This window comes from Geotrypetes seraphini, chromosome 12 (assembly GCF_902459505.1).
Source record: "Geotrypetes seraphini chromosome 12, aGeoSer1.1, whole genome shotgun sequence".
Classification (NCBI taxonomy): domain Eukaryota; kingdom Metazoa; phylum Chordata; class Amphibia; order Gymnophiona; family Dermophiidae; genus Geotrypetes; species Geotrypetes seraphini.
The window spans coordinates 58,047,226-58,071,276 of NC_047095.1; the positions used below are offsets into that span (position 1 = coordinate 58,047,226).

General features: G+C 42.3%; 1 protein-coding gene across 2 annotated transcripts in view; it reads right to left on the reverse strand.

Moving 5' to 3' along the window:
- Nucleotides 1-24,051, reverse strand: part of SCP2 (sterol carrier protein 2) — an 85,666-nt gene that overhangs the window by 3,821 nt on the left and 57,794 nt on the right. For both annotated transcript variants that reach the window (XM_033916238.1, XM_033916239.1), the window contains exons 10-15: nucleotides 20,690-20,837; nucleotides 20,453-20,560; nucleotides 15,760-15,916; nucleotides 9,095-9,194; nucleotides 6,399-6,528; nucleotides 2,101-2,180 (exon numbers count right to left, since the gene is read on the reverse strand). In XM_033916238.1, coding sequence (XP_033772129.1) covers nucleotides 2,101-2,180; nucleotides 6,399-6,528; nucleotides 9,095-9,194; nucleotides 15,760-15,916; nucleotides 20,453-20,560; nucleotides 20,690-20,837 — 723 coding nt within the window. The remainder of the gene's footprint in view (nucleotides 1-2,100; nucleotides 2,181-6,398; nucleotides 6,529-9,094; nucleotides 9,195-15,759; nucleotides 15,917-20,452; nucleotides 20,561-20,689; nucleotides 20,838-24,051) is intronic.

The window sequence follows — 24,051 nt, forward strand, 5'->3', positions numbered from 1 at the left end:
CTTCACCATGCTGGCAGTTATTTGCTCTTCCTTTGTCTATTTAATGCACAAAGTACATTTCATTTGGGCTTCCATGCCTCATGTTAAACAACTTTTGCAAATGCTTCCTTTAGTTGTTTTTTTTTTTCTGACCAATCTAGTCTTATCGCATTCTCCCAATTTAAAGAAATATTACTGTAGTGGTTTTTCTTTAACCATTTTCACTGCAACTACACCAGTGTATCGCAAACAGTGTGCCTCCTGAGATCTCAGGTGTGCTGAGACACACTAGCGAGGAGGAGAGTCATCCACGCCGGCTGACTACCTACGGGACGTCAGCCGGCACAGATTTATCTCCTCCTGGCCAGCGTCTCTCTTCCTGGCCAGCATCTCTCCTCCTCTCCCCGCACCTCCCCGATCCCTCCATGGAAATGGATCGCGGCCAGATGGGCCTCCGCACACATCCAAGTGCCTTCTGGCTGGGGCACCGGCTAAAAAGTTTGTGAAACACTGATCTACACTGTCTAATTTGACTACCTTGAAAACAAAACCAAAAAAACTGTGGATACAGATGTTCTGGAGATAATTTATTATACCCTGACATATAAAAACATGAAAATACAATGATAAAAAATACAGTGGTAAGAATACAACTGGTCTCCCCATTTTTATTTTTGCGTTAAATTTAACTACCTTAACATTAACATTGCAACTTAACATTTTCTTCAGGAAGCCAAATGGTAACAGCGAAAGACTCTTAAGCCTTCCAGAATGGGTGTCAGTCTCTGGTCTAGCTTGCAATTCAGCTTTCAGTAAACTTCCGATATCTGTTGTCTTTCGCTGTTACCATTTGGCTTCCTGAAGAAATTCTGAAATGTGGCACGTCGAGGCCAAAGAATTATATACAAAAGATAAATGCTTTTTCAATAATATAATCTTTCGAGTCATGAACATATAAAAGTGTGTTAAGGTGGAAGTTATGCTATGATTGGGTGGTGAGGTTTTTGGGGGACTTTCTGTCCCCTTTTTCCTCCATGTCTCTGAGCACAATCTATCCACTGATTAAAGTATAAGGATTATGGAGTTCCTAGAGGACTTTTAACATGTTGGGCTTTGGCACAGTAGATCTCTTCAGATCAAGCCCAATCACAAAATAATTACTAACGGGGGATATCTCCACACTGCATTCAAAACAGAAGAGTTGCCATACTGGGGCAGACCACAGGTCCATCAAGCCCAGTATCCTGTTTCCAGCAATGGCCGTCCCATGTCACAAGTACCTGGCAAGATCCCAAGGAGAAAACCAGATTTTTATGCTGCTTATCCTAGGAATAAGCTATGAATTTCTCCAAGTCTTGTTTTTCTACTGTTTAATTTAGTGGTAGGCAACCATTGTCTGACAGCCACAATTTTGAAGATCTCCACAATGACCAGTCCACTTTAGGATCCAATTTAAATGTGCATGCATAATCTTCAAGCTTCTCTATGGAACATTTGACCCTTTAGTCCCCTTATATTGGAATACCTTTAGATCTTGTCAATCGAGGAGATATAAGCTATCTTTCCCCTCCTTTAAGGGAATTAAATCAGCTGGGAAGCTTAGTCAATCTCTTGTCTTCAAGATGGTAGAGATTTGGAATGGACTTCCCGATTCTATTAGACTGATAGGCCAGCTACAACAATTTCGTAAAGCTCTGTAAACTCTGCTGTTCACACAATATTTAAACGGCTTAACTATAGTATCAACGAAATGACAACAATCCAGCTCTTACTTCTCTCATGCTCTTCTTCTTATGTAACAATTAAGTCTTTAATCACATGTGAACCGAGTCGAGCTCCTTTGGGAGAGGACCCGGTATATAAATCGAAGACTAGATTAGACTATACACGAGATCTATTTGCATACATTGAGAGCTGTACATGCAAAAATCAATCTCATGCATATTCATTGTGGAAATCATGAAAACCTAATCACCCCTGGTTTAGCAGGTACTCAAGGAATGATTACATAAGAAGAAAGTCCTCTCTGGAAATAAATAAGCAAATTCACAGGGTAAAAGGAAGAAACGAACATGATATCCCCTCAAATGCAACAGTGTGATGCAGACTTTTCCCACTTACCGTCTGGGGGTTAATTTTGCCCGTCATTAAAGCCAAGAGGTCTGCATCTGACATGGTGATTGTGCAATCTGCTTTCTTATCTGTGAGACAGAGCAAAGGGAAAGATGTTTACTTAGGGTTACCATACGTCTAGGAAAACCTGGACATGTCATCTTTAGAGGACTGTCCGGATGTCCAGACAGTATTTTTCAATGGGGGAGTCTATCTCGGTTTAGTCGGCTCTCCCAACTCCCCAAAATACCTCCTCCTTGGCTGCTGCAGGGAAGCCTGCTGCTGTTGGCCTGTCTCAGAAGCTGCCTCTCTGCAGTGACTTCCTGTTCCTGAGTAGGCGGGACCTGCAGAGAGGTGGCTTCTAGGGCAGGCCAACGGCAGCAGGCTCCCTTCATTGCCACTGCCAGTTGTCCAAAGATTTAAAATTGCAGCAGCCTGGAAGGAGATAGGTGGAGGAATCAGAAGCTAGAGAGAGAGGTTGTGAGGGGAAGCAGCACCTGGGGTTGGAGGATGGAGGGCTGAAGAATCAATATCGGAACAGGAGGGGTGGGAGCTAAAGAAGGATTATGGAAAGGAGAGTGTGCTGGAGAAAAGAGGATGGAATTGGGTAGTGCTGGATGGGAGGAGAGAGAGAAGGAAAATAGAAAGAAGCACTCACAGGAGAGGGGGTTTAAGGATAGTGAGGGAGAAGAGGGTTGGAGAAGCACTAAAAGGGTACAGAGGATGGGAAGAGAGATCAAGGAAATGAGTGAAAAGTGTTTGTGGGGGTGCATTGGGTGGGGTGTGGGTGGAGTATGAGGAGGGGGGGTCAAGTATCCTCTTTTTTGACGGTAACCCTACGTTTATACTGCTAGATGGGAATGCACCAGCAAGACAGCAGCGTGCAGCCTGGAACTCAGAGCAGGCTTGAGCTGAATTCAATCAAAGGCCAAGAGGTACCCCAAGAGCTTGTCACCCCTCCAGCTAGCAAGTCTGGGGGGAGGGAAGGTTTGAGATCTTCAGAAAACCTTCATGATTTCTTCAACCAGCAGGTACAATTAAAGTCATTGTCAATGCAACAGAAAAACAGAAGCATTTAAAAATATGTGGTAGCTCTGAGGAAACTAAAATTGCTTTTGGCTTTAAGGTTTAGAATAGATTTCTTGTTCACTGAGCTCAGGGAACATGCTGCTGCCAATCCAGTAGGACTCCCAAATCTCTTATAATTAAGCGAGTTCAGGTTCTGCCTGAAACATGATTGTCTAATATAACTGAAAATAAATGCAAGTATCTCTGGAGGAAACACACCATACAGTTAAACTCAGCCTATTTTATAACCATGTCTGTTAGTAAATCATGGACATGAGCCACAGCTGGGTCCCTATTTCCTGAGCAAGACTGGACAGAGCTGACAAGACGCTGAGTTCGAGACTTGGGTCTATCTCCTAGTATTCAGGAAGCATGCAATGGAGAAGAGAAGGAAAAGAAAACATTTCTGGATGTATGCTAACTCCCCAAAGAAAAGCCTCTGAAGAGAAACCAGGCACCTGGCTCAGTACGGAAAAACTAATGAACCATTTTCAAATCCCTTTTTCCAATCAGATTTGTAGAACAGATACCACAATGATTTATTTAATATTCATCCCTAGCAGACTACTTTCCCTGTTGCGTCATGTTTCTGCACAACTCTGGGTCTCTGACAGACCTGGCTGAATTCCAGCTCTGTGAAAAGGGAGGGGGACAAAGGTTTCTCTGACGCACAGCTGAAATTTTAAGTCGGGTATTGTGCCAAGAATCTTCACCTCCTGTGTTATCTAAACAGATATAACCTGCAAGCCAAGACCAAGGACATATGATTATAAACTTATGAACCATTAAACAACCTGCCCCCATAAGCACTCTCAAAACCTGCTCTCCATAAGCACTCTCAAAAAGGTTTCACCTTTAATACAAACTTGACTGAAAGCTTCCCCTAACCAAAAATCCAGACAATCCTAAAAGAATTCTTAAAGAAACAGAACATATTTCCCAAAATCTTATTCCAAGAAGTATCCCAGAGTAACAACTATATTCCCCCTCATTAAGTAATAAGGTATTCCTAACAAGGAAAGCTTGGATTTGTTTTGACATACTCCATTTGACTAGGAGGAACCACTGCTGATTCTGAGTCTACTCTATGATTTGTTATGATCCCTCATCCTAACAGATATTAACTTCACAACTTTAACCTGTGAACCAAGTCCAAGTCCAAGAACATACACATACAACTTACACCATGAGAACCCACAAAACAGGTTGTAGAGCAGGGGTGCCCAAAAGGTCGATCGTGATCGACCAGTAGATCGCGAAGGCAACGTGAGTCAATTGTGGAGCCCATCCTGGGCTCCGTGATAGACTCATGTTGCCTTTGCGATCTACCGGGCCGATCAGCCTTCCTCTCCCCAATGTCAATTCTGATATCGGAGAGGAAATTCCGGGCCAGCCAATCTCTGCCTGGCTGGCCCGGAACTTCCTCTCCGACGTCAGAATTGACGTAGGGGAGAGGAATGCTAGTCGGCCTGACGCTTTTGTGTCGAGAAGCAGGGAGCGCTTGGGGCTTGGAGGCCTGTTCCCCGATGGCGGCGGAAGTTGTTTGGGGGAGGGCAGAGAGAAAGAAAGAGAGGGGGCACGGAGAGAGAAAGAAAGGGAGGCAGGGAGACAGAAAGAAAGGGGGCATGAAGAGAGAAAGAAAGAAAGGGAGGCAGGGAGACAGAAAGAAAGAAGGTAAACAGAAAGAAAGGGGGCATGGAGAGAGAAAGAAAGGGAAGCAGGGAGACAGAAAGAAAGAAGGGGGCAGAGAGAAAGAAAGAAAGGGAAGGGGCAGGGAGAGAGGAAGAAAAAGTTGGGGGAGGGAATGAGGTCTGGAGGACAGGAAGCATACAGGGGGCTGAAAGAAGGGAAGAAATATTGGATGCACAGTCAGAAGAAAGTGCAACTAGACAGAGACTCATGAAATCACCAGACAACAAAGGTTGGAAAAATGATTTTATTTTCAATTTAGTGATCAAAATGTGTCCGTTTTGAGAATTTATATCTGCTGTCTATATTTTGCACTATGGCCCACTTTTACTAAACCGCAATAGCGATTTTTAGTGAAGGGAGCCTATGAGCGTCAAGAGCAGTGCGGGGCATTCAGCGCAGCTCCCTGGGCTAAAAACTGCTACTGTGGTTTAGTAAAAAGGGAGGGGGTATATTTGTCTATTTTTGTATAGTTGTTACTGAGGTGACATTGCATAGAGTCATCTTCCTTAACTTCTTTGAAAAAAAACCTGGAATATAAATGATAATTAAGATTTTCTCTGTGTACAGTGTGCTTTATGTTTTTTTAAAATTTTATTGTTGGTAGATCATTTTGACTTGGTCATTTTAAAAGTAGCTCGCAAGCCCAAAAAGTGTGGGCACCCCTGTTCTACAGAAAGAAAAAAAATATCCAGGTTATCCTAAATGGATTCTTCTAGAAAGCGAGAACATATTTCCAAAGTCTTAACTTCTTATTCCAGGTCTCCCAAAGTTCTTTCCACAATAATTATATCACCAACCCTCATTTTAGTTTTAAGAAGCTGTTCCAAAGCAAAGTCAAACCTTTTCCAGGCTAGGATGACCGCTGTTCTGGGTGAGCTCTAGGATTTGGCCTGGTCCCTCTTCCCCAGCATGTGACTCAGAAGACATTAGTTCTAAAGTCTCTGAGACTCTGATACCATTTCTGAAACAGAATCACTGACTGCACCCCTGAGATCAACATTGTTGGCCAAATCTGTAGATTCTAGGTCTGCCCCACAAACCACTTGGCCCAAATCAGTTTCACACTCTCCAGCAGTAGAGATTCTCAAACTGGGGATAATGGGGGTTTCACTGTAGTGTCCGGGTTTTGGAAGGCCCCGAGTTTGGAGCTGCATCTGGAGAGCCACCAAACATGTGTGGATGCGACACGATGACATCACACATGTATGCATATGCATATGATGTCATCATTACATCACATCTGCACATGCTCAGAGGACTTCCAGACGTGGCCCAGACTAGGGGGGGGGAAGATACGAGGTTTATGGGGCGTGGTTGGGGGACTGAATAGGGCAGGGCTACATGTTCTCTTTTTTGCACAAACAAATCTGGTAACCCTAGGAGTATGAAAAGAACTGCATTCCAGGCTGTTCCCCAGAAATTAAGCCCTGGGACAGAGCGCCCCATATCCCTCCCTATGTCACACAACTCCATCACCTCCAGAAGGTACAACCCTCCCAGTCTCACCCGCGACCAGATTTTGTGAATGAAGAAATCACAGAACCAACCTGAATTCAAAGCCACAGAGCCTTTGCCATTCTTCACATCTACCACCCAGAGTGCCTCTTTCCCATCAGGGCCTTCCTTCACTTTGAAGGCAAAGATACCACCAATCTTCTTGACAAAGTCTTCTCCCTCCTAAAAGGTATAAGCAGGATTAGACAGAATGACAGCTGCTCTCCTCTGCACTCTTTATGGTTGCATTAAGAGAGGTTCAAACCTTTATTCTCTGGCCTTGATGCAGTAAGCAGTATGGTACATGGAGCATTCTAGCACACATGGTAAATTCACGCCCAACAGCATGAAAATAACCGTAACCATTAAAAAAATTGTGCTGTCAGACGAGAGCACACTGCTGCGGTTATACGTAGCCATTTGCTGCCTCAAAACCCAAAATGTCTCCTTTCCAGTAAGAGTGGGGACTGTCTCATGCACTGACAGGAAGGGAGACATTAAAAAATGTCACCCTGCTGGATAGTATGATCCTACCTCCCATTCCTTACTCCCCAACCCACAAGATTTCCCTGATAGCTCAGGGACCCCTTGGACCCCACCCTTCCCTGACCCTAAAAGTGTTACACAGTGACCCTTGGTCCATTCATCCACTATTAAAAAAAAACAAAACTAATCAATGCCTACTTTTTTGCCTCTGAGGCAGTCATCTTCTAAAATGGCACCTCCTGAATCCTATGGGGCATCCTCATGCACCACTAGAGGGCAGCCTACCAAATAAGGCAATGTTTCTAATGCTGACCTCCCATCCCGACATTTGCACATAAATCCCTCCAACACCAAGAGATCTCTTCACTCTGTTTTCTGAGTCATAGGATGAAGAGAGAGGAGGAGGGGTTTTCAGACTTTTTGTATGTATATTGGATCCCCTCTAGTTCAAGCAGCAGAAACTCATGAATTCTTATATACCATCTGCAAGATTGAAGGCTGTCAAAGCAGTGTGCATTCAGGTATTGTAGGTAATTTTCTGTCCCTGGAGGGCTCAAGATCAAAAGAAGCTGCAATGGAATTTGGAACCGGGCCCCTCACTACCCCTCCACTCGCTGCTCATTCATGTGGATGGGTCATGGGCACATACTATCAGTATTGTGCATTGTCCTTTAAACAAAATTATGTGCTCCAACTGCATCTCACTCCTTAAACCTCTCTCATTTGTCGCTTCAACTGCTTATTTCTGCAACACTACTAGATATGCACAGCACTGTACAAAATACAGATGACAGAGTCCCTGCTCTGTATTTTTTATAATCTGGTCAAGATAACATTACATTACATTAGTGACTTCTATTCCGCCTGTACCTTGCAGTTCTAAGCGGATCACATCAAAAAGATAGCTGGACGTTTCCAGGAAGAGGGATACAATTAAAGACATTGGGTCTAATAAATCAAGAAGATAGCTGGACGTTTCCAGGAAGAGGAATACAATTAAAAGCGTTAGGTCTGAAACAATTTTAAAGGGAGGATACTAGGAGGGGGAGAGAGGGGAAAAGAAAAGGGGGTTAGTACATTTGGATGAATTTCTTAAATAGCAGGGTTTTGATTTCTTTTCGGAAAGCTTTGAGATCAGTTGATGCTGTCAGTAAGTTGGTGATTGAGGGGTCCAATTTAGCTGCATGTGTTGCTAGTAGGTTGTCGTACATCTTTTTGCGCTTTGTTCCTTTAAAAGGGGTATGGGAGAAAGGGGATTGGGTTCTCCTCTGTCTGGATGAGAGGTTCCTGTTTAGGCGGTTGTTTAGGTGGGTGGGTGCCGTTCCGTTTAATGTTTTGAATAATATGCAGTAGAGTTTGAATTGGATGCGGGCTTGTATTGGAAGCCAGTGTGAATCTAGGAAGGCGTTGGTGATGTGGTCAAATTTTCCAAGGGAATAGATCAGTCTGAGGGCAGTGTTCTGCACGGTCTGTAGTTGTTTTATTATACAAGGAGCGTCACTAGGAAAATGAGTTTGCAGACCCAGCAGTTTAAGACTGCACATCTGAAGCACAGTATCAGAACTGGTCTGCTGGTGCTGTGCTTGCTTCAGCTGAAACAGCTGGAAGATGGTGAAGACCACTGCCTCAGAAAAGCATGTAAAAACAGCTCCAGCTTTGTTCCTTCGGACCGCCAGTTAGACTGTATTAAAGCTCGAGACCGCAGACCCCCCACAGCAAATTATGCATCTTCCCGGGTAGGGAGGGGAGATGCAGCCAATAACTAATAAAAATCATCAGGACCAACACGGATGCCACACAGCTTGTGCTCAAACTCCAGTAATGACCAGGAGCAAGCTTTGCTGCCAGGGGAATGGTCCCCAAGTCACCAAAAGTGTTAGTGCAGGTTCGCTAGGTAGATGCCCTGAAAAAAAGGGTTGCCCTCTCAGCTACAGCTCTCCGACAGTGAGAATCTGTGTCTTTATCCAGGCAGAGCTGCCCTAGGGAACCTGGGGTCCTACTGCAGCATCGATAAGCCCCTAAAATGAGAGCAAAAAGCCCAAAAATGATAAAAAGAGCAGAGCGGATCAGAAAGTCACCTTCAACTCTTGTGTAAAAGGAAAAACAGAGGAGCAGAGCACAGTGCAGAGATAGGGGAGGTGGTGAATAATCCACTGGTTCAAGACTCATATGCCTTTTGCAATAGAAATACCGTTTCCTTTTTTTCTATCTACACATACACACACAAATAAAATTTACATCAGAGTGAATATATGCCTTCTACCTCTTCCAGTTTCTTCTCAATCTCTTTGAAAACAAGGTGAGCCTTAAAGTTCTCTACATCCACTGCTGCATGTGTGGGAACTGCATCAATTCGTGGAGTCCTACATCAAAACAAACAGAGAAAGAATGTGACTACAGCCAAGATCTGTCCTTCCAGTTCTCTACACAGAATACAGCCAACATGGAGGTGCAAACAAGCAGCTAAGATTTTGAATAAAGCTTCCAAGCTGTATTAGGTAGAAACAAGTTTTCCTAGCTTGAAACCTGTGAAAGTCCCATTTTCTACTGTCATTCCTTCATGGGTCTTGTCTTTCATAGTTAAGGTGCCTTGTGTTTTTATGTGTGGTAATTGCAAAAGTCAACTCTTAGGGCATTTCCAGCAATTTTGGAAAGGTTGCCATGTTATTCCCACATGAATAGCAGAGCACACAAAGCAAAGTTACTCACCTGTAGCAGGTGTTCCGAGGACAGCAGGGCACGTTCTCATATCTGAAGGAGCCCTGGCAGACATTGCCCAGTATTCAGAAAATTCTTTAACTTAATTTATGCATTTTAATTATTACAACTCACTAACAATTATGTGAACCTAGTTCAAAATATCAAATTAGGAGGAAGCAAATATAAAGAAAAAGGAAAAAAATTATCAATCAATCTTAGCACGCACTACAGACAAAGAGACAAAACAGCTAGCCTTTCAGCATCATTAACCTCTACTGCTATTATTTCTAAAGCACTACCAGATGTATGCAGCATTGGACAGAGTCCCTGCTTGAAGGAACTTACAAACAGACAAACAGGATGTCGTGGATACAGTTAAAGGGAACAGTTAATCAGCTGGCTGGGTTGGAGGGCAGAGGGAAGTACAGGACAATCAAGCCATTGTGACATCACTGATGAGGTTGGCTCTTATTGGTGGAATGAGGCATTATGACATCACAAGCTCAGCGATGCTTCCCAAAGACTGAAACTCTTTACACTACTACTATGAATTATTTCTATAGCGCCAGACGTACTCAGCGTTGTACAGAGTCACAAGAAGACAGTCCCTGCTCGAAAGTCCCTGCTCGAAAGAGCTTATAATCTAAACCAGACATGGGCAACTCCGGTCCTCGAGGGCCGGAATCCAATTGGATTTTCAGGATTTCCCCAATGAATATGCAATGAAAGCAGTGCATGCAAATAAATTTCATGCATATTCATTGGGGAAATCCTGAAAACCCAATTGGATTCCGTCCCTCAAGGACTGGAGTTGCCCATGTCTGAGCTAAACAGACAAGACAGAAAAACAGGATGTCATGGATACAGTTAAGGGGAACGGTTAATCTGCTGGCTGGGTTGGTGGCCAGTAGGGTTATGGATTGAAGGCTATATCAAAAAGGTGGGTTTTCAGTCTGCTTTTAAACAAGGGAAGGGAAGAGGTGTGGCAGACAAACTCAGGTAGTTTATTCCAGGCAAAGGGGGCAACTAGATGAAAGGAACAAAGTCTGGGATTGGCAGTGAAGGAAAAGGGTACAGCTAAAAGCAGCTTATCTGAGGAACTAAATTATAGATTAATAAATATTCATTAAGCTCTTGAGCAATTTTTAACTTTGAAGTCATCCACCAATGAAAAGCAAACGTAATCACGTAAGCGGCGTGGGGAAGTTTAAATATATCGGCGTCCCTGTTCTAAGAGCCGTTTCTTAATCAGACACACCGCACCGAGAGAAAAGGAGCATTTTCTCGTCAGGTTAGTATTGCATGGTTGTAATAAGAGGACTTATGAAAATGGTAAAGGATTTAGTGTTCTCAAAAAAAGAAAAAAATTAAATAAATTTTTTTTTTAAAAAAAGAGACTTTGCGTTCTTAAAAGATTTAATAAATTTTGAGCATTTAGAAATTTCCCCTGCGGGGGTTAGGTTTATAGATATTTACATGCAATGTAAAATTAATTATCCAGAACAGCAGCCTGTTTTGTTCCAGTAATGTGTGGTTTCTCTTCCGACAGTGCAGGCTGATAGTAAGACAGTTATTCTCCTGATGAAGCTCTAGAAACCTCACGGTTATTAGCAGTATATAAGGATTAAATTAAATTAAATAGAGTGAAACAGGGACGCTCCGTTGAGCAACTGACCATTAAACACTGCCGTGAGCACTAGCATTAAGCTCGGATATAAAGCTAAGTACAACCATCTAAAAAAATGTGTCTATTAATTGTGATTATTTGAAAACGCCTAAATCAGGGGGTTTGTTTGACTAATTTATTTATTTATTTCTAAAATTTCTAGACCGCCTAGGACTAAGCGGTTAACAGAGGAAACATTCACAATACTTCAGAGACAGTACAAATGTAAAATACTTTCAATTACAGTGCAATCACATAATAACTTAATCCACTAAAGATAGCGTCAAAAACGGGGGGGGGGGGGAATTATATGTTGTCAATCTTCACCGTGTATAATGCAATGATCACAGTTCAAGTTTCTTATTAAATACATCTATTAACAAAATCTCACAAGGGGCTGACCTGTAAGACAAGTTCTAAAATCAGGCAGCTGCGAGCCCTTGAGGTCTTTGAGGTTTAGGAAGATGTTTCCACTCATAACCATTATTTTTGTGCATTGCGTTGACACTAATGTAGCATACTGTGTCATACACTTCTCCCTCCGTATTTGCTCCGATAGGGGATTAACAGAACCGCAAATAACTTTCATATGTTATTTGCTGCTTTCTATTAAAAACCATCGTGAATATGGTGAAACCGCGAATAACATGATGGGAGACCTGGTCTGTTTCTGAAGGAGAGGCAAAACACGGTGAAGAAAGTGCTGGGAATCGGCGATTTTCTCTGTAAATGCTTGGAATCAGCGATTTCTCTATGCAAGCTGATGTAATTTGGGGGGGAGGAGCCAACAAGCTAAAAACCGTGAATAATCAAAACCGTGAAGCTGAAACAACAAATACGGAGGGAGAAGTGTACTTTGAAGTTGAATATTTTTAGTGCTTTAATTGTCTATTGCTTATGTTTGACTTATTCTTGCTGTACACAGCCTTGAGTGAATTCCTTCAAAAAGCAGTAAATAAATCCCAATAAAGCTACCTTCCCCTACTTAGAGAATAAATTTGGTAAAAATGGGCTTTAAAAGGGACTGTGGTAGATCCTTAGAGGAAGAGGACAATGAGATAGCACCAGCAACCAAGACAAGTTTTTTGAGCTGGCTCCAAGATTCAACGAAAACTTGTCAAGGCTTTATTTTTTTTAATACCGCTAGAAAGCCTATTTGGAAATCAGGGGAAGCATGTCTTTCAAAGTTTGGGAAGTTTCAAGCCTTCCTACTAGCGCCTTCACTTCCAATTGTGAAATCTGGTACACCCAGCACTTTTACAATTACACAAGAGACAGTCCTTGCTTTGTACAGCTTGCAAGTTAATCCAGCCAAATATTCCAGACACAAGAGATACTGAAAAGTCATGTTAAAAATGGTTAAAAACAAGGCTATGAACAGATTAAAAATTCAAAGTAGCCTCAAAAGTGGGATTTTAGCCTGGATTCGAATTCTGTTAGAAGGGGAGAATAATGCATTCACTCAGTCTACTACGTCTTGCTGAACTATATGACTGAACAAAGTGCATAGTTGGAGCTGGCAGTGGAAGGAAAGAGCAGAGATAAGAGTGACCCGTCACCCCAATGCATGGAGTTCATGAGGAAGGGTTTACGGGGAGGTTGTGACAAACTGTTATGCTGAAAACAGATCAAAAGACACATACACTCCAAGCTTCTGCTTTACACACTTATTAAACCACGTCGGAAGGCCCTGCTCATTAACCCTTTCAGGACCAAGGGACATATTTGTCCCATAACTTTAAAATCCTATAAATTTTGATTGGGATAGTCTACAGTTCTAAATTTGATATGTACGGATTCCATATGATACTGCCTTTATGTAAACAAACTGGTTCCGACATTCATTCATTAGCGTCGTTGCCAGATTGACGAGAAGATTCACTTGCCACACTGTCCATAAGCCAGAAGTGTGATTTTTTTAAATAAAAATAATGATATTTCACAAAAAAAATCAATTTTTTGGCATCTGCAAGCCCTTTTTACCATAAAAATGTCGTCAAAACCACAAAAATTGGCCTACGATCCTTATGGTCCTGAAAGGGTTAACCTACAGCAACCAACCAGACCAAAACGAAGTGTGCTCATTTTGAAAGTCAGTTTCCCTATGTTTTTATTTCAGACAGCATTACAATATGTTTATTAAAATCTGAATTAGCTAGTTCTAACAGCTAAACCATTTAAAGTTAGTCATCAAATTAACAAAAAGCCCTGACTTATAGCACGAGTACTATTTCCAAAAGTAATTTAGCTGGGGAAAAAACCTTTGAAAACTGCCCACCCTCTCTGTGGATAAAGTGTTCAGACATTTCTAGGACAGAATTTTGAGGGGACAGCTTTGCATTTTCCAAGAGAAAAGAACAGCAGATGCAGATCTATTTGAACACTTTTCCCCCGGACTATTTTCAGAAAGTATGCTCAAACTTTCTCTTTGAGAATTTGTTCAAACCTGAGCGTCAAAGTATCCGAGGACTTTGCAATTTATGCCTGCAGATCTAAAACCTGACCATATCAGTGGCAGGGCTACATTTATGGAATGTTTTGTCAGGTGCAATGCATTTATGTGGTAATAATGTACAATTGAAAAAAAAAAAAAAACCCCAAACTTTCGGAAATGCATCCTTTTGTTGAGGCATTCTTTTAATGGCTTCTGCCTTTGAGGGGGTAGTTTATAATTCAGAAATTATAAAAACTGTTGCTAAGGAGATGCTTTAGTTTTTTTTATGTTTTATTTTATTGTGTCATCTGTAATCCACTTAGGTATTGAGCTTAGCGGGGTTTAAAAAAGGTTTGGATAATTTTCTAAAAAGTAGGCCATAGGCCATTATTGAGATGGCTTGGGGAAATCCACTGCTTATTCCTAGGATAAGCAGCATAAAATCTGTTTTACTACTTGGATTTGGGTCGGCCACTGTTGGAAACAGGATACTTGATGGATCTTCGGTCTGTCCCAGAATGGCAATTCTTATGTTCTTAAGAAATAAAAAATAAATAAATAAATGCTTAAGTCCTGTGCTCACTTTGGCTTGACTATTTTTTCTCTCAATCTCGACCCCATAGGTCAAATCCCTCTTCAGTAGTCACACTGTCTCTTCCAAAACATAAGACATTGCAGCACCTGCCTCCTCATTTACTGGGAGCTACTTATCCAAGTTATGATACTTCGTCATGTTAAAGAAGTTCCAGTTTCTGTTTGTATATATTGTTCCTTCTCCATGCCGCTGCTCCTGATGATTTCAGAAATTCATGTATTTTGAGAGCAAAAGGAGAAGCAAGAAATTCCAAACCAGTTAAGTAGGAGCACACTAAAAACAGTGGAAAACCAATATGTCAGAATGGTGTTTATTGGTCAACATACTGTAACACTGCTTAAATAACAGCAAGGACCAAACACATCTGCGTATATGAACATTTTGAGAGCAAAAACTTGTTTGACGCAGGGCTTGACAAATCCCAGGCACTAGGATGCCATAGTGCCTAGAAATTAAACCTCTGTGTCTAGGATTTTGTGCATGCATGATGTTTGTTTTTTTTTCTATTTGCTGCTGACATTGAAAAAGGGCATGCCTTTTCTGTTTTCACAGTGTTAACTCAGCTCAAGTGAGGTGTACTATTGAAACACAAGATCTGAGGCTGCAAAAGTAACAAGATTTGAGACCACTAGATCAGCTGGGCTGGTTTATGCAGACAGTAAAAGGAATGTGTTTCTCTTAGTCTAGAGAAACTACATATTCATTAGTGTGTGTAGGGGGGGGAGGGGGCTAGGAAGTTAATGAGTGCAGGGTTGCTGAGAAAAGCAAACAAACTGAGGAACTTGAAACAGGGAGTGAGAAACTATAGCAGACAACAGGATGGAAGGAAAAAAAAGAGAAGGCAGGAGATAAGAGAATAAACTGCTATAGACCTGTATCACAGCTGAGTATGAAATGACCCTGGCATGCTGCTCTCAGCATGCTTGTGAGAGGGGGGTTGTTTGCTAATGGCTTTTGCAAGTGCTCTTCAGCTCTCATAAACATTAGAAGCCTTATCTACTAAACATTCCTTTGCCATGAAGAATGGGAAAAGTCTTGGTAAATAAGGCCCTAAAGGATCTGCAAAACTCAGATTTGAGGTCTGGGTTTTGTGCTGGCCCCTAGAGCTGTAAAAGCAGGTTGAAAGTGTAATGCTTTAGGCCACAGGTGTCAAAGTCGGTCCTTGAGGGCCACAATCCAGTCGGGTTTTCAGGATTTCCCCAATGAATATGCATGAGATCTATTAGCATACAATGAAAGCAGTGCATGCAAATAGATCTCATGCATATTCATTGGGGAAATCCCGAAAACCCGACTGGATTGCGGCCCTCGAGGAGGGACTTTGACATCCCTGCTTTAGGCAGACGCATCCGATTCCCACCAAAATGACATTCCTGGTGATCTGCAAATGTGTCTGGAAGCTCCTAGAGTTGAAAAGCGCTGAGGAGAGAGCACTGACTGCAAGGCTCGTCCAAAGGCAGAGCTAGAAAGGCCAGAAGACGGGAAAATCCCGAAGCCGGGGCGGGGGTGAAAGTTTGAAGCGGGAGCTCTCACCTGCGGGGTGCCTCGGGGAAGCCCATCCTGTACAGAGCGACCACGGCGGCGCCGCCGATCCCGAAGTTATGCTGCAGCGCGATCCGGGCCCCGGGAACCTGCCTCTCGCCAGCCTCACCCCGCAGCTGCCAGCAGAGCTCTGCGCACTGAGCCAGACCTGAGAAATCAAAGGCAGAAACGCTGAGCACGGAGCCAGGCCCGAGAAATCAAAGCACAAGTACACAAGAGCCTAAACCCCTCAGACCCGAGAAATCAAAGGCAGAAACGTTGAGCGCACAGCTAGACCTGAGAAATCAAAGACAGAAACGCTGAGAACGGAGCCAGGCCCGAGAAATCAAAGCACAAGTACAGTAGACAAGAGCCTAAACCCCTCCCACCCGAGAAATCAAAGACAGGCAGCTGAGCGCACAGCTAGACCTGAGAAATCGAGCACAGGGCGAGCAAGCTGAGATCAGAGCACGTAAATAAACAGTAATAGGGTATAAGGCTCATGAGAAATTAGACCACATCAAACCGGGAGACACATACATACAAATAGCCAAACCAAAATCAAAAGAAAAATGCTTCAGACCCAAGAAATCAAACAGAGCACTTGTATACAGATCATACACACAGCATGTTCACTACACACAAAGGCCTAAATTTAACTCATTATATAAATCAGTGATTCCCAACCCTGTCCTGGAGGAACACCAGGCCAATCGGGTTTTCAGGCTAGCCCTAATGAATATGCATGAGAGAGATTTGCATATGATGGAAGTGATAGGCATGCAAATTTGCTTCATGCATATTCATTAGGGCTAGCCTGAAAACCCAATTGGCCTGGTGTTCCTCCAGGACAGGGTTGGGAACCACTGATATAAATGAACCAACTTTGACATGTTGAGGCTTTTCATTCCCGACTCCAAGTACTCCTTTGCCTTTTGATATTCATTCCCTCATCAATAGCAGTGCTTCTCAATAGCCAGTCAAGTTTTCAGGATATCCACAATGAATATCCATGAGAAATTTGCATGCACTGCCTCCTTGGTATGCAAATTTTGTCTCATGGATATTCATTGTAAAAAACAAGAGAAGCTATTGATACAAAAACATCTAACAATGTTTATTATATATTTTCTTTGTAAATCTTATTATAATCAATTATGCTTCTTAAATAACATAAGAACATATAGAAATAATGCCATACAAATACTACCTTCCATATTAAAATTCAGTGACCACTGTAATAATGTTCAGATAAAATGTGCACTGTCCCCAATATCATGATGGCAGTCTGCAATTCACAATCTTTGCAAATTCAGAGATTTTTTCAAATCTTGAAGTAAAGAATGTGTTCGATGAATTCCATCTGATAATCACTTTTATTCAAATTCAAAAGGACCTTTTCATTTCGTTAATAACAGTCTAGCTTGACTAACATGACCATTTATTTTATTCATCAAAAAAGGGACATCTATTAATTGTTAGTCCCCAATCCTGCCCTAGCCCCACCCCCATCCCGCCCCCAATTTCTTCCATTCATTTTTCATGTACACATAATATCTTATTAATTCATAATGGTAACCATAAAATTTTTAAAAAACTACAAAGCACACTATATGCAGAGAAAATGTTCATTATCATTTATATTTGGGGGGGGGGTTTCAAAGATGTCAAGGCAGATGACTTTAAAATATGCAATGTCACCTCAGTAACTATAGAAAAATAGACAAATATAGTGCAAAATATAGACAGCAGATATAAATTCTCAAAACTGACACATTTTGATCACTAAATTGAAAATAAAATCATTTTTCCTACCTTTGCTGTCTGGTGATTTCATGAGTCTCTGGTTGCGTTTCCTTCTGACTGTGTATCCTTTCTTTCATTTCTTTCTTTACTCAGGCACAATAATTGTCCCTTTCTATTCCCTCCCTCCTTCCTTCCTATGTCCTTAGTGCCCCCAGTACCTCCTTCCCATGTCCTTAGTGCCCACAGTGCCCCTTCCTATGTCCTTAGTGTCCCCAGTGCCTCCTTCCCATGTCCTTAGTGCCCACAGTGCCCCTTCCTATGTCCTTAGTGCCCCCAGTGCCTCCTTCCCATGTCCTTAGTGCCCCTTCCTATGTCCTTAGTGCCCCCAGTAGCTCCTTCCCATGTTCTTAGTACCCCAAGTGCTCCTTCCTATGTCCCCCTCACTGCCTTCCAGCCTTTGTTCCACCCCCTCCCTCGAAGCTAGCCAGCCTACCTCCCCCCCTGCCAAGCTAAAGCCAGCCAGCCTGCCTCCCTCCCTCCAGCACCGAAGCCTGCCCCTCCCTGGACCGGCCCCCACTGCTGCTGCCTACCGCCGCTTCAAACCCTCCCCCCCCCGGTTCGCCGTCACCACTGAATGCCGAAACTAAAGCAAAGCAAGGTCTAGGTGCCGGCTCACAAACCTTCTTCCCGACATCAATTCTGACGGAGAGGAAGGCCCGGAACTTCCTCTCCGACATCCGAATTGACGTTGGGTAGGTTTGTGGGCCGGCACCTGGATCTTACTGCTTTAGTTGCGGCGGTGACGGTCGGCAGTGGACCGGGGGGGAGTGTTTGATGCGGTGGTAGGCAGCAACAGCGGGGGCCAGTCCGGGGGGGGGCAGGCTTCAGCGCTGGAGGAAGGGGAAGTGATCGCCTGTCCCGTTGTCCCCACGGACAGTTTCGGGACGCTGTCCCTGAAAACAGGACATTTCGGCATCTCAAAGCTGTGCGTTGGGACAACGGGACAGGGGATCTAAAAAGAGGAAAATCCCGTTCAAAACGGGACGTATGGTCACCTTAAGCTTGACACAAGACTGTTTTGCTGCAAACCATCTTCAGGAGCTAAGACTGAACGAGGCTGTCAATTGCATCTTAATAAGAACCATAAGAATAGCCTTACTGGGTCAGACCAATGGTCCATCAAACCCAGTAGTCCATTCTCATAGTGGCCAATCCGGGTCACTAGTACCTGGCCAAAACCCAAGGAGTAGCACCTTTGTTTTATTTCTTTATATTACCTTTTAGAGACCAAAACCTCCTTCCACTGGTCAGTACAGTAGTTATGGTATCTTGTCCTGACCTGTGGAAAAGGGCCTTACCAAATTAGCACAAAACTAATTCCTTTTTAGATCTGTAATTCATCAAGTTGCTAGGACTTGAACACGAGTGCTGACTCCATACCAAGAATGCTCATAATAGCCAGTTCTAGCTTAAGCGCTAACTGGACATTTTGGCAGCAATGGTTAAGTGCCACTGAATATTCCCGGTTAGCCCCAGACAAACAATTTAAACATCCAGAAGCAGCTTCTGAACATTTAAATTGCTTTAAATACCTACCCATTGGTTTTTAAATTAGCCTAATAGGCAGTTGCAAAACAGATGCCGTAGGCAAGATCTTCTGGCTATACAAATGGCTCTGCCACTATGTCTGCACATGCGTTGGCATTTCCCTCTAGAGAGCACCAAGCAACACTAAGGAGCACAAACACATGCATTTTTGCTCCAAGTCCCCTCCCATAGCGTCATGTGCTGCTGTGCAGCCACACCCTTGCAGCCCTCCCACCCCCCCAACTACAATTATCCACAACAGAAAATATAGTGAATGTTTTTGGGTGAAGAAGTCACCTGGAAAATTGGTACAGCAGCCTGAAAACTTGGGGAACTGGGTTCAATCCCCCAAGGCAGCAACTTGTGACTCTGGAAAAGCCACCTGTCCCACCATTGCCCCAGATACCTGTACATAATATATAACCTGCTTCAATTGTAAGCACAGATAGGGGTATTATCAAATCCCATCCCGTTTCCCGACTATAGCATTAAACATATTGCCAGTTCCAAGAGTGTACCTGAATATAATTCACCTTGAGCTACTACTGAAAAAGGTGAGAAAAATCCAATTAAAATAAAAGCTTAAAGAACATAGGGCAAAAAAGTTCAGCTGTGTAAGAGACTAATGGGCTCTGATCAAGCTGTTCACCTATTCAGGGTAATTCTATAACCTGGCGCCTCAAGTTGGGTGTCTTAATGCCATGAGCTGGGCATTTTGGCACCAAGATTCTATTCTGGAATGCTAGTGGAAGTTGGCATCAGAATGTATACAATTAAACACATTCACTTATGCCAGGAATGCACTTGTTACAAGTTGGCACACAAACACACAAGTGCACCATGCAATAAACCCAACTTATAGTATTTTATAAGGTGCATACATAAGTAGGAGATCTGCCCATGCTCTACCAATGCGTATACCCCCTTGTAGTTATGTGATATAGCACTTACACACTTCCCTAAAGAATAGTGTAGATGGTTTATGGTTTATTTAAAATTTTAGAAAGTCGGTATATTGAGTATAGCAAAGCAGTGTACAAATTTGGAAAGAAAGTCCATAATAAAAAGGAAAATATCAAACAGACACTGAAAGATGAAAACCAGTGGGGACAGTCTAGTGATTACAATATCAGGCTGAAAACCAGAAGGCCAGGTTTCAAATTCCACTGATGCTCTGTCCACCACTGTCTAAGGTACAGCTTCACACTAAGTTTTCTAGGGAAGAGAACATTTATTAGGATTTATTTAACACCTTTTTGAAGGAATTCACTCAAGGCAGAGTATAGCAAGAATAAGTCAGATAAGGACTGTCCTGACCCGGAACCCAAGAATCCCCCAGATCCAATGAGGTTTTTTTTGTTGTTTTTTTTACCTGTAGCCCCTAACGGATGTCCCTTTGAAATTAAACCGCCGCTGGGGTTTATGACCCACTTCCCTCCATAGGTGTTGTCTCCTCTATCAACCAGTTCACCAGCCTTCCCTGTAAAACACAAGACAGCACAAAGAATCACCTTGGGCAACTGTTGGAAACTGCAGTGAAAATAAAAATTTGTTAAGAAGATGAAGAAAGCTGAAAGGCTAAAGTTATTTAAAATAAAATAATCCTTACCTGCTGCACAGAGCCCCAGAGCTTCATATGTGATGAGTTCATTCGCTGAAAAACAATCGTGAAGTTCAATCACATCCACATCTTCTGGTTTCAGCCCCGTCTTCTCGTAGCATCTTCTAGCAGCCTCTTGGCTCATATCATAACCCACCTACAGAAATTAAGCAACCAAGACCTCACCTGCAGAGCATTAGCAACAGCACCTTAAGCCACAACTAATACCCAGAGGCTCTAAATCAGTGGTCTCAAACTCACAACCTTTGCAGGGCCACATTTTGGATTTGTAGTAGAGAATGACATGATGACAAAATTCATCACCGTTCCCGTCCCCACGGATAACCGCGGGAAACCATCTTCATGTCATTCTTTAAGGAGAGAGGGAAGAATCAGAGTATAATTGGGCACAACCACTGACCCACAAGCTTTGCTTTGAAGAATGCTGGTGTAGAAGGACTGAGGTTGAAACAGACACTACAGAATGACAGTCTCTGGTATCCAGAGCAGATATTGTGATGTCATAATGCCTCATTCCACCAGTGCCTAAGAGCCAATCACATCAGTGATGTCACAATGGCTCACATAAGAATGAGAGTATGAATGGCCACAACCACTGACCCGCAAGCTTTGCTTCGAAGAATGCTATTGTAGAAGGACCGAGGTTGAAATAGACACTAGAAAATGACATGGGATTATTTCCCGCGGGGACGGGGACGGTGATGAATTTTGTCACCGTGTCATTCTCTAATTTGTAGGACTTGGAGGGCTTCAAAAAATAGGTTTTTTTGTTTGTTTATTTATCGCCCGCCCTTATCCAAGGTAAGTTACATGTTAACATACAAAATAAAACATTAACATTTATCGTACAAAACACATCATGACCAACACTATAACAACTACATACATACATATAAAATCAGATTGCATAAAACATACTAACCAATCCTATCCTACTTCAAAATGTAAAATAGATAAGTCACACAAGATGCCTCAATGAAAAACAACTTTATGCCAAATAAGACAAACTAGACCATCAAAAACTTCCGTGACCAGCCCTCAACCGTCATCACTCCTACTCCCTCAGCCAAACTCAGTTAATGTCTTATTAAATAAATTACAATTTTGCATGAGGTAAAACTCTTTATAGTTTATAAATCTTTCCTTTTGGCTAAGTCTTAATAATAATATTGCAATTTATAGCTAAAGAGACATATGATCAAGAAACTGTTTTAGTTTACTTTTGTGATTATGATAAACACACCGAGGGCCTCAAAATAGTACCTGGCGGGCTGCATGTGGCCCTCGGGCTGCGAGTTTGAGACCACTGCTCTAGATAGAACAAGTGGCTGATCCATACACTGCTCTGAAACAAGCTTTGCAAGTATTTGTGCCTGGTGTTCTGATGGCTCTGGTACAGCATTTTAAAGACTGAGGAGTGATGAATAGAATGAAATAAATGAGGGAGAGAATTACCCTTCCGGACAAAGACTCACTAGGCATTTTGGGAGGAGACATGCAAAGGGCAAATTAGTTCTTACCTGCTAATTTTCTTTCCTCCCAAGTCTTTCCAGAGTAGTTCAGATCTGTGCTGTTCTGTCAGCAGGTGCAGACTGAACTACTGAGCTGTGAAGCCATCGCTTAAAATGCCATCTGCAACCCTCTGACCAGTCAGTATCAATCGTAAAGCAGTAAAACAAAGGCAATTACTGTAAAAGCAAAACTCTCCCCAGGAACTAAAATTGGTGAATAGAGAACAAAGATATAGCCTTCCAGACTAAAAATCAAAACAAACAAGCCAAGTTCAAATCTTTACACTCTGCTCTTCCTACTACTTATTTCTATAGTGCTGTTAGATGTAAACAGTGCTGCTCCAGGAGACAGAAAACAAAACACCTAAACCACAAGTGGGTTCTAGATTGGTCTGGCGGGTACAAGGAAATAAAATTAGCAGTAAACTAATTTACCCGCCCCTAATCATCCAATCAGACCAGTTCAGACACTTGGGATGTACCACAGCAGTATTTACTTAGGGTGGGACATCACTTCAAGCTTGAACATCCAATCTGTAGACAAATGAAAGCATACATTTCCAGGCTGCTGCTTTGCAAATTTAATGAAGAACTAAGAAGAGCTTCACCCAAGAAGCAGATTGACCCCTTTTAGAATGAGCTTTCAAAACTTCATCCTCTTTAACCCACTGAAAGACTCACTTTTGATGCCGCTTCCCTTTATGACTTCTTCTGAAAAGAACAGAGTGCTTATTTGACAATTTTGCCTCTGCTCCTCAAATACATTGACCCTTATATTTAAGATCCTTAAAAAAACATAGGCAAAGAGCAATTCAGATAGTTCCATCCTTTCTATCTAAGCAAAACCTTTTCCTTGATAAGGCCAAAAAAAAAAAAAGGATCCTACTGACAAGGCCTGCAATTCTGACGTTTGCCTAGCTGAAAAACCGACCAAAAACCTGCTTTAAAGCTCAAAAGGAGGCTGAACTAAGGCAGACCAAGGAAATGGAAATAAAAGTCCTACCAGATCACCAAAGGCTGCCTACCACCTGCTGAAGGCTGAGAAATTCTGATTGGGAAGGGGTTGCATGGGTTCTTAAATGACATCACAGGTCAGTAGTTCTCAATTTCCATCTGCTGGCAGACCTCCACAAACTCAAGTGTCTGGACTAGTGCTACCCGATTTCTGATTCAAATTGATTTGAATCGATTTGTCTAAAAAAAAAAAAATCAGCCTCGCCGGTTCGGTTATCAACCCTCCCCCCTCAAGCAGGAGCGGCAGCGCTGCCTCTTGCTGGCTATCCACGTTTTGATTTCCCCTTTAAGCTTTCCCACGGCGTCTTTTACTTTCGCTTTCGTATTGCACTGCAGAGGAGTTTACCTATCCCGCTTTTCTGTTCATCAGACCGGTAAGTCTTCTGGATTTTATGCTTTTTATATACCCCACTTGCCCTGCTCATGCTTTATATTTACAACAGGTTGTGTTCCTTTTTACTTCCACTCTTGGAAAAATTTAAGAGCAAACTTAAGGGTTTTCTTTTTAAAGATGCATTCAATGACTAAATGAATTGCTTATGACTCTCATTTTATCTTTATATCTTTTGATAGTTTTCTCTTTCCCTTTCCTATTGGTTTTAACCTTAATTGTTTTTCTTTATAATCAGATTGTATTTCTTTCCTAGCCTTTCCTTGTGTTTTATTATGTTTGTATAAGTTGTTTTTTTATTATGTTTAGTAGATTTAGTTTTGTCAGTTACGTTTGTTTCCCCTAACTCTGTAATTTTTATCGATCTGTACATCGCCTAGAATTTGAAATAGGCGATTATTCAAATTAGATCATTTGTTTGGATACAATGTTTT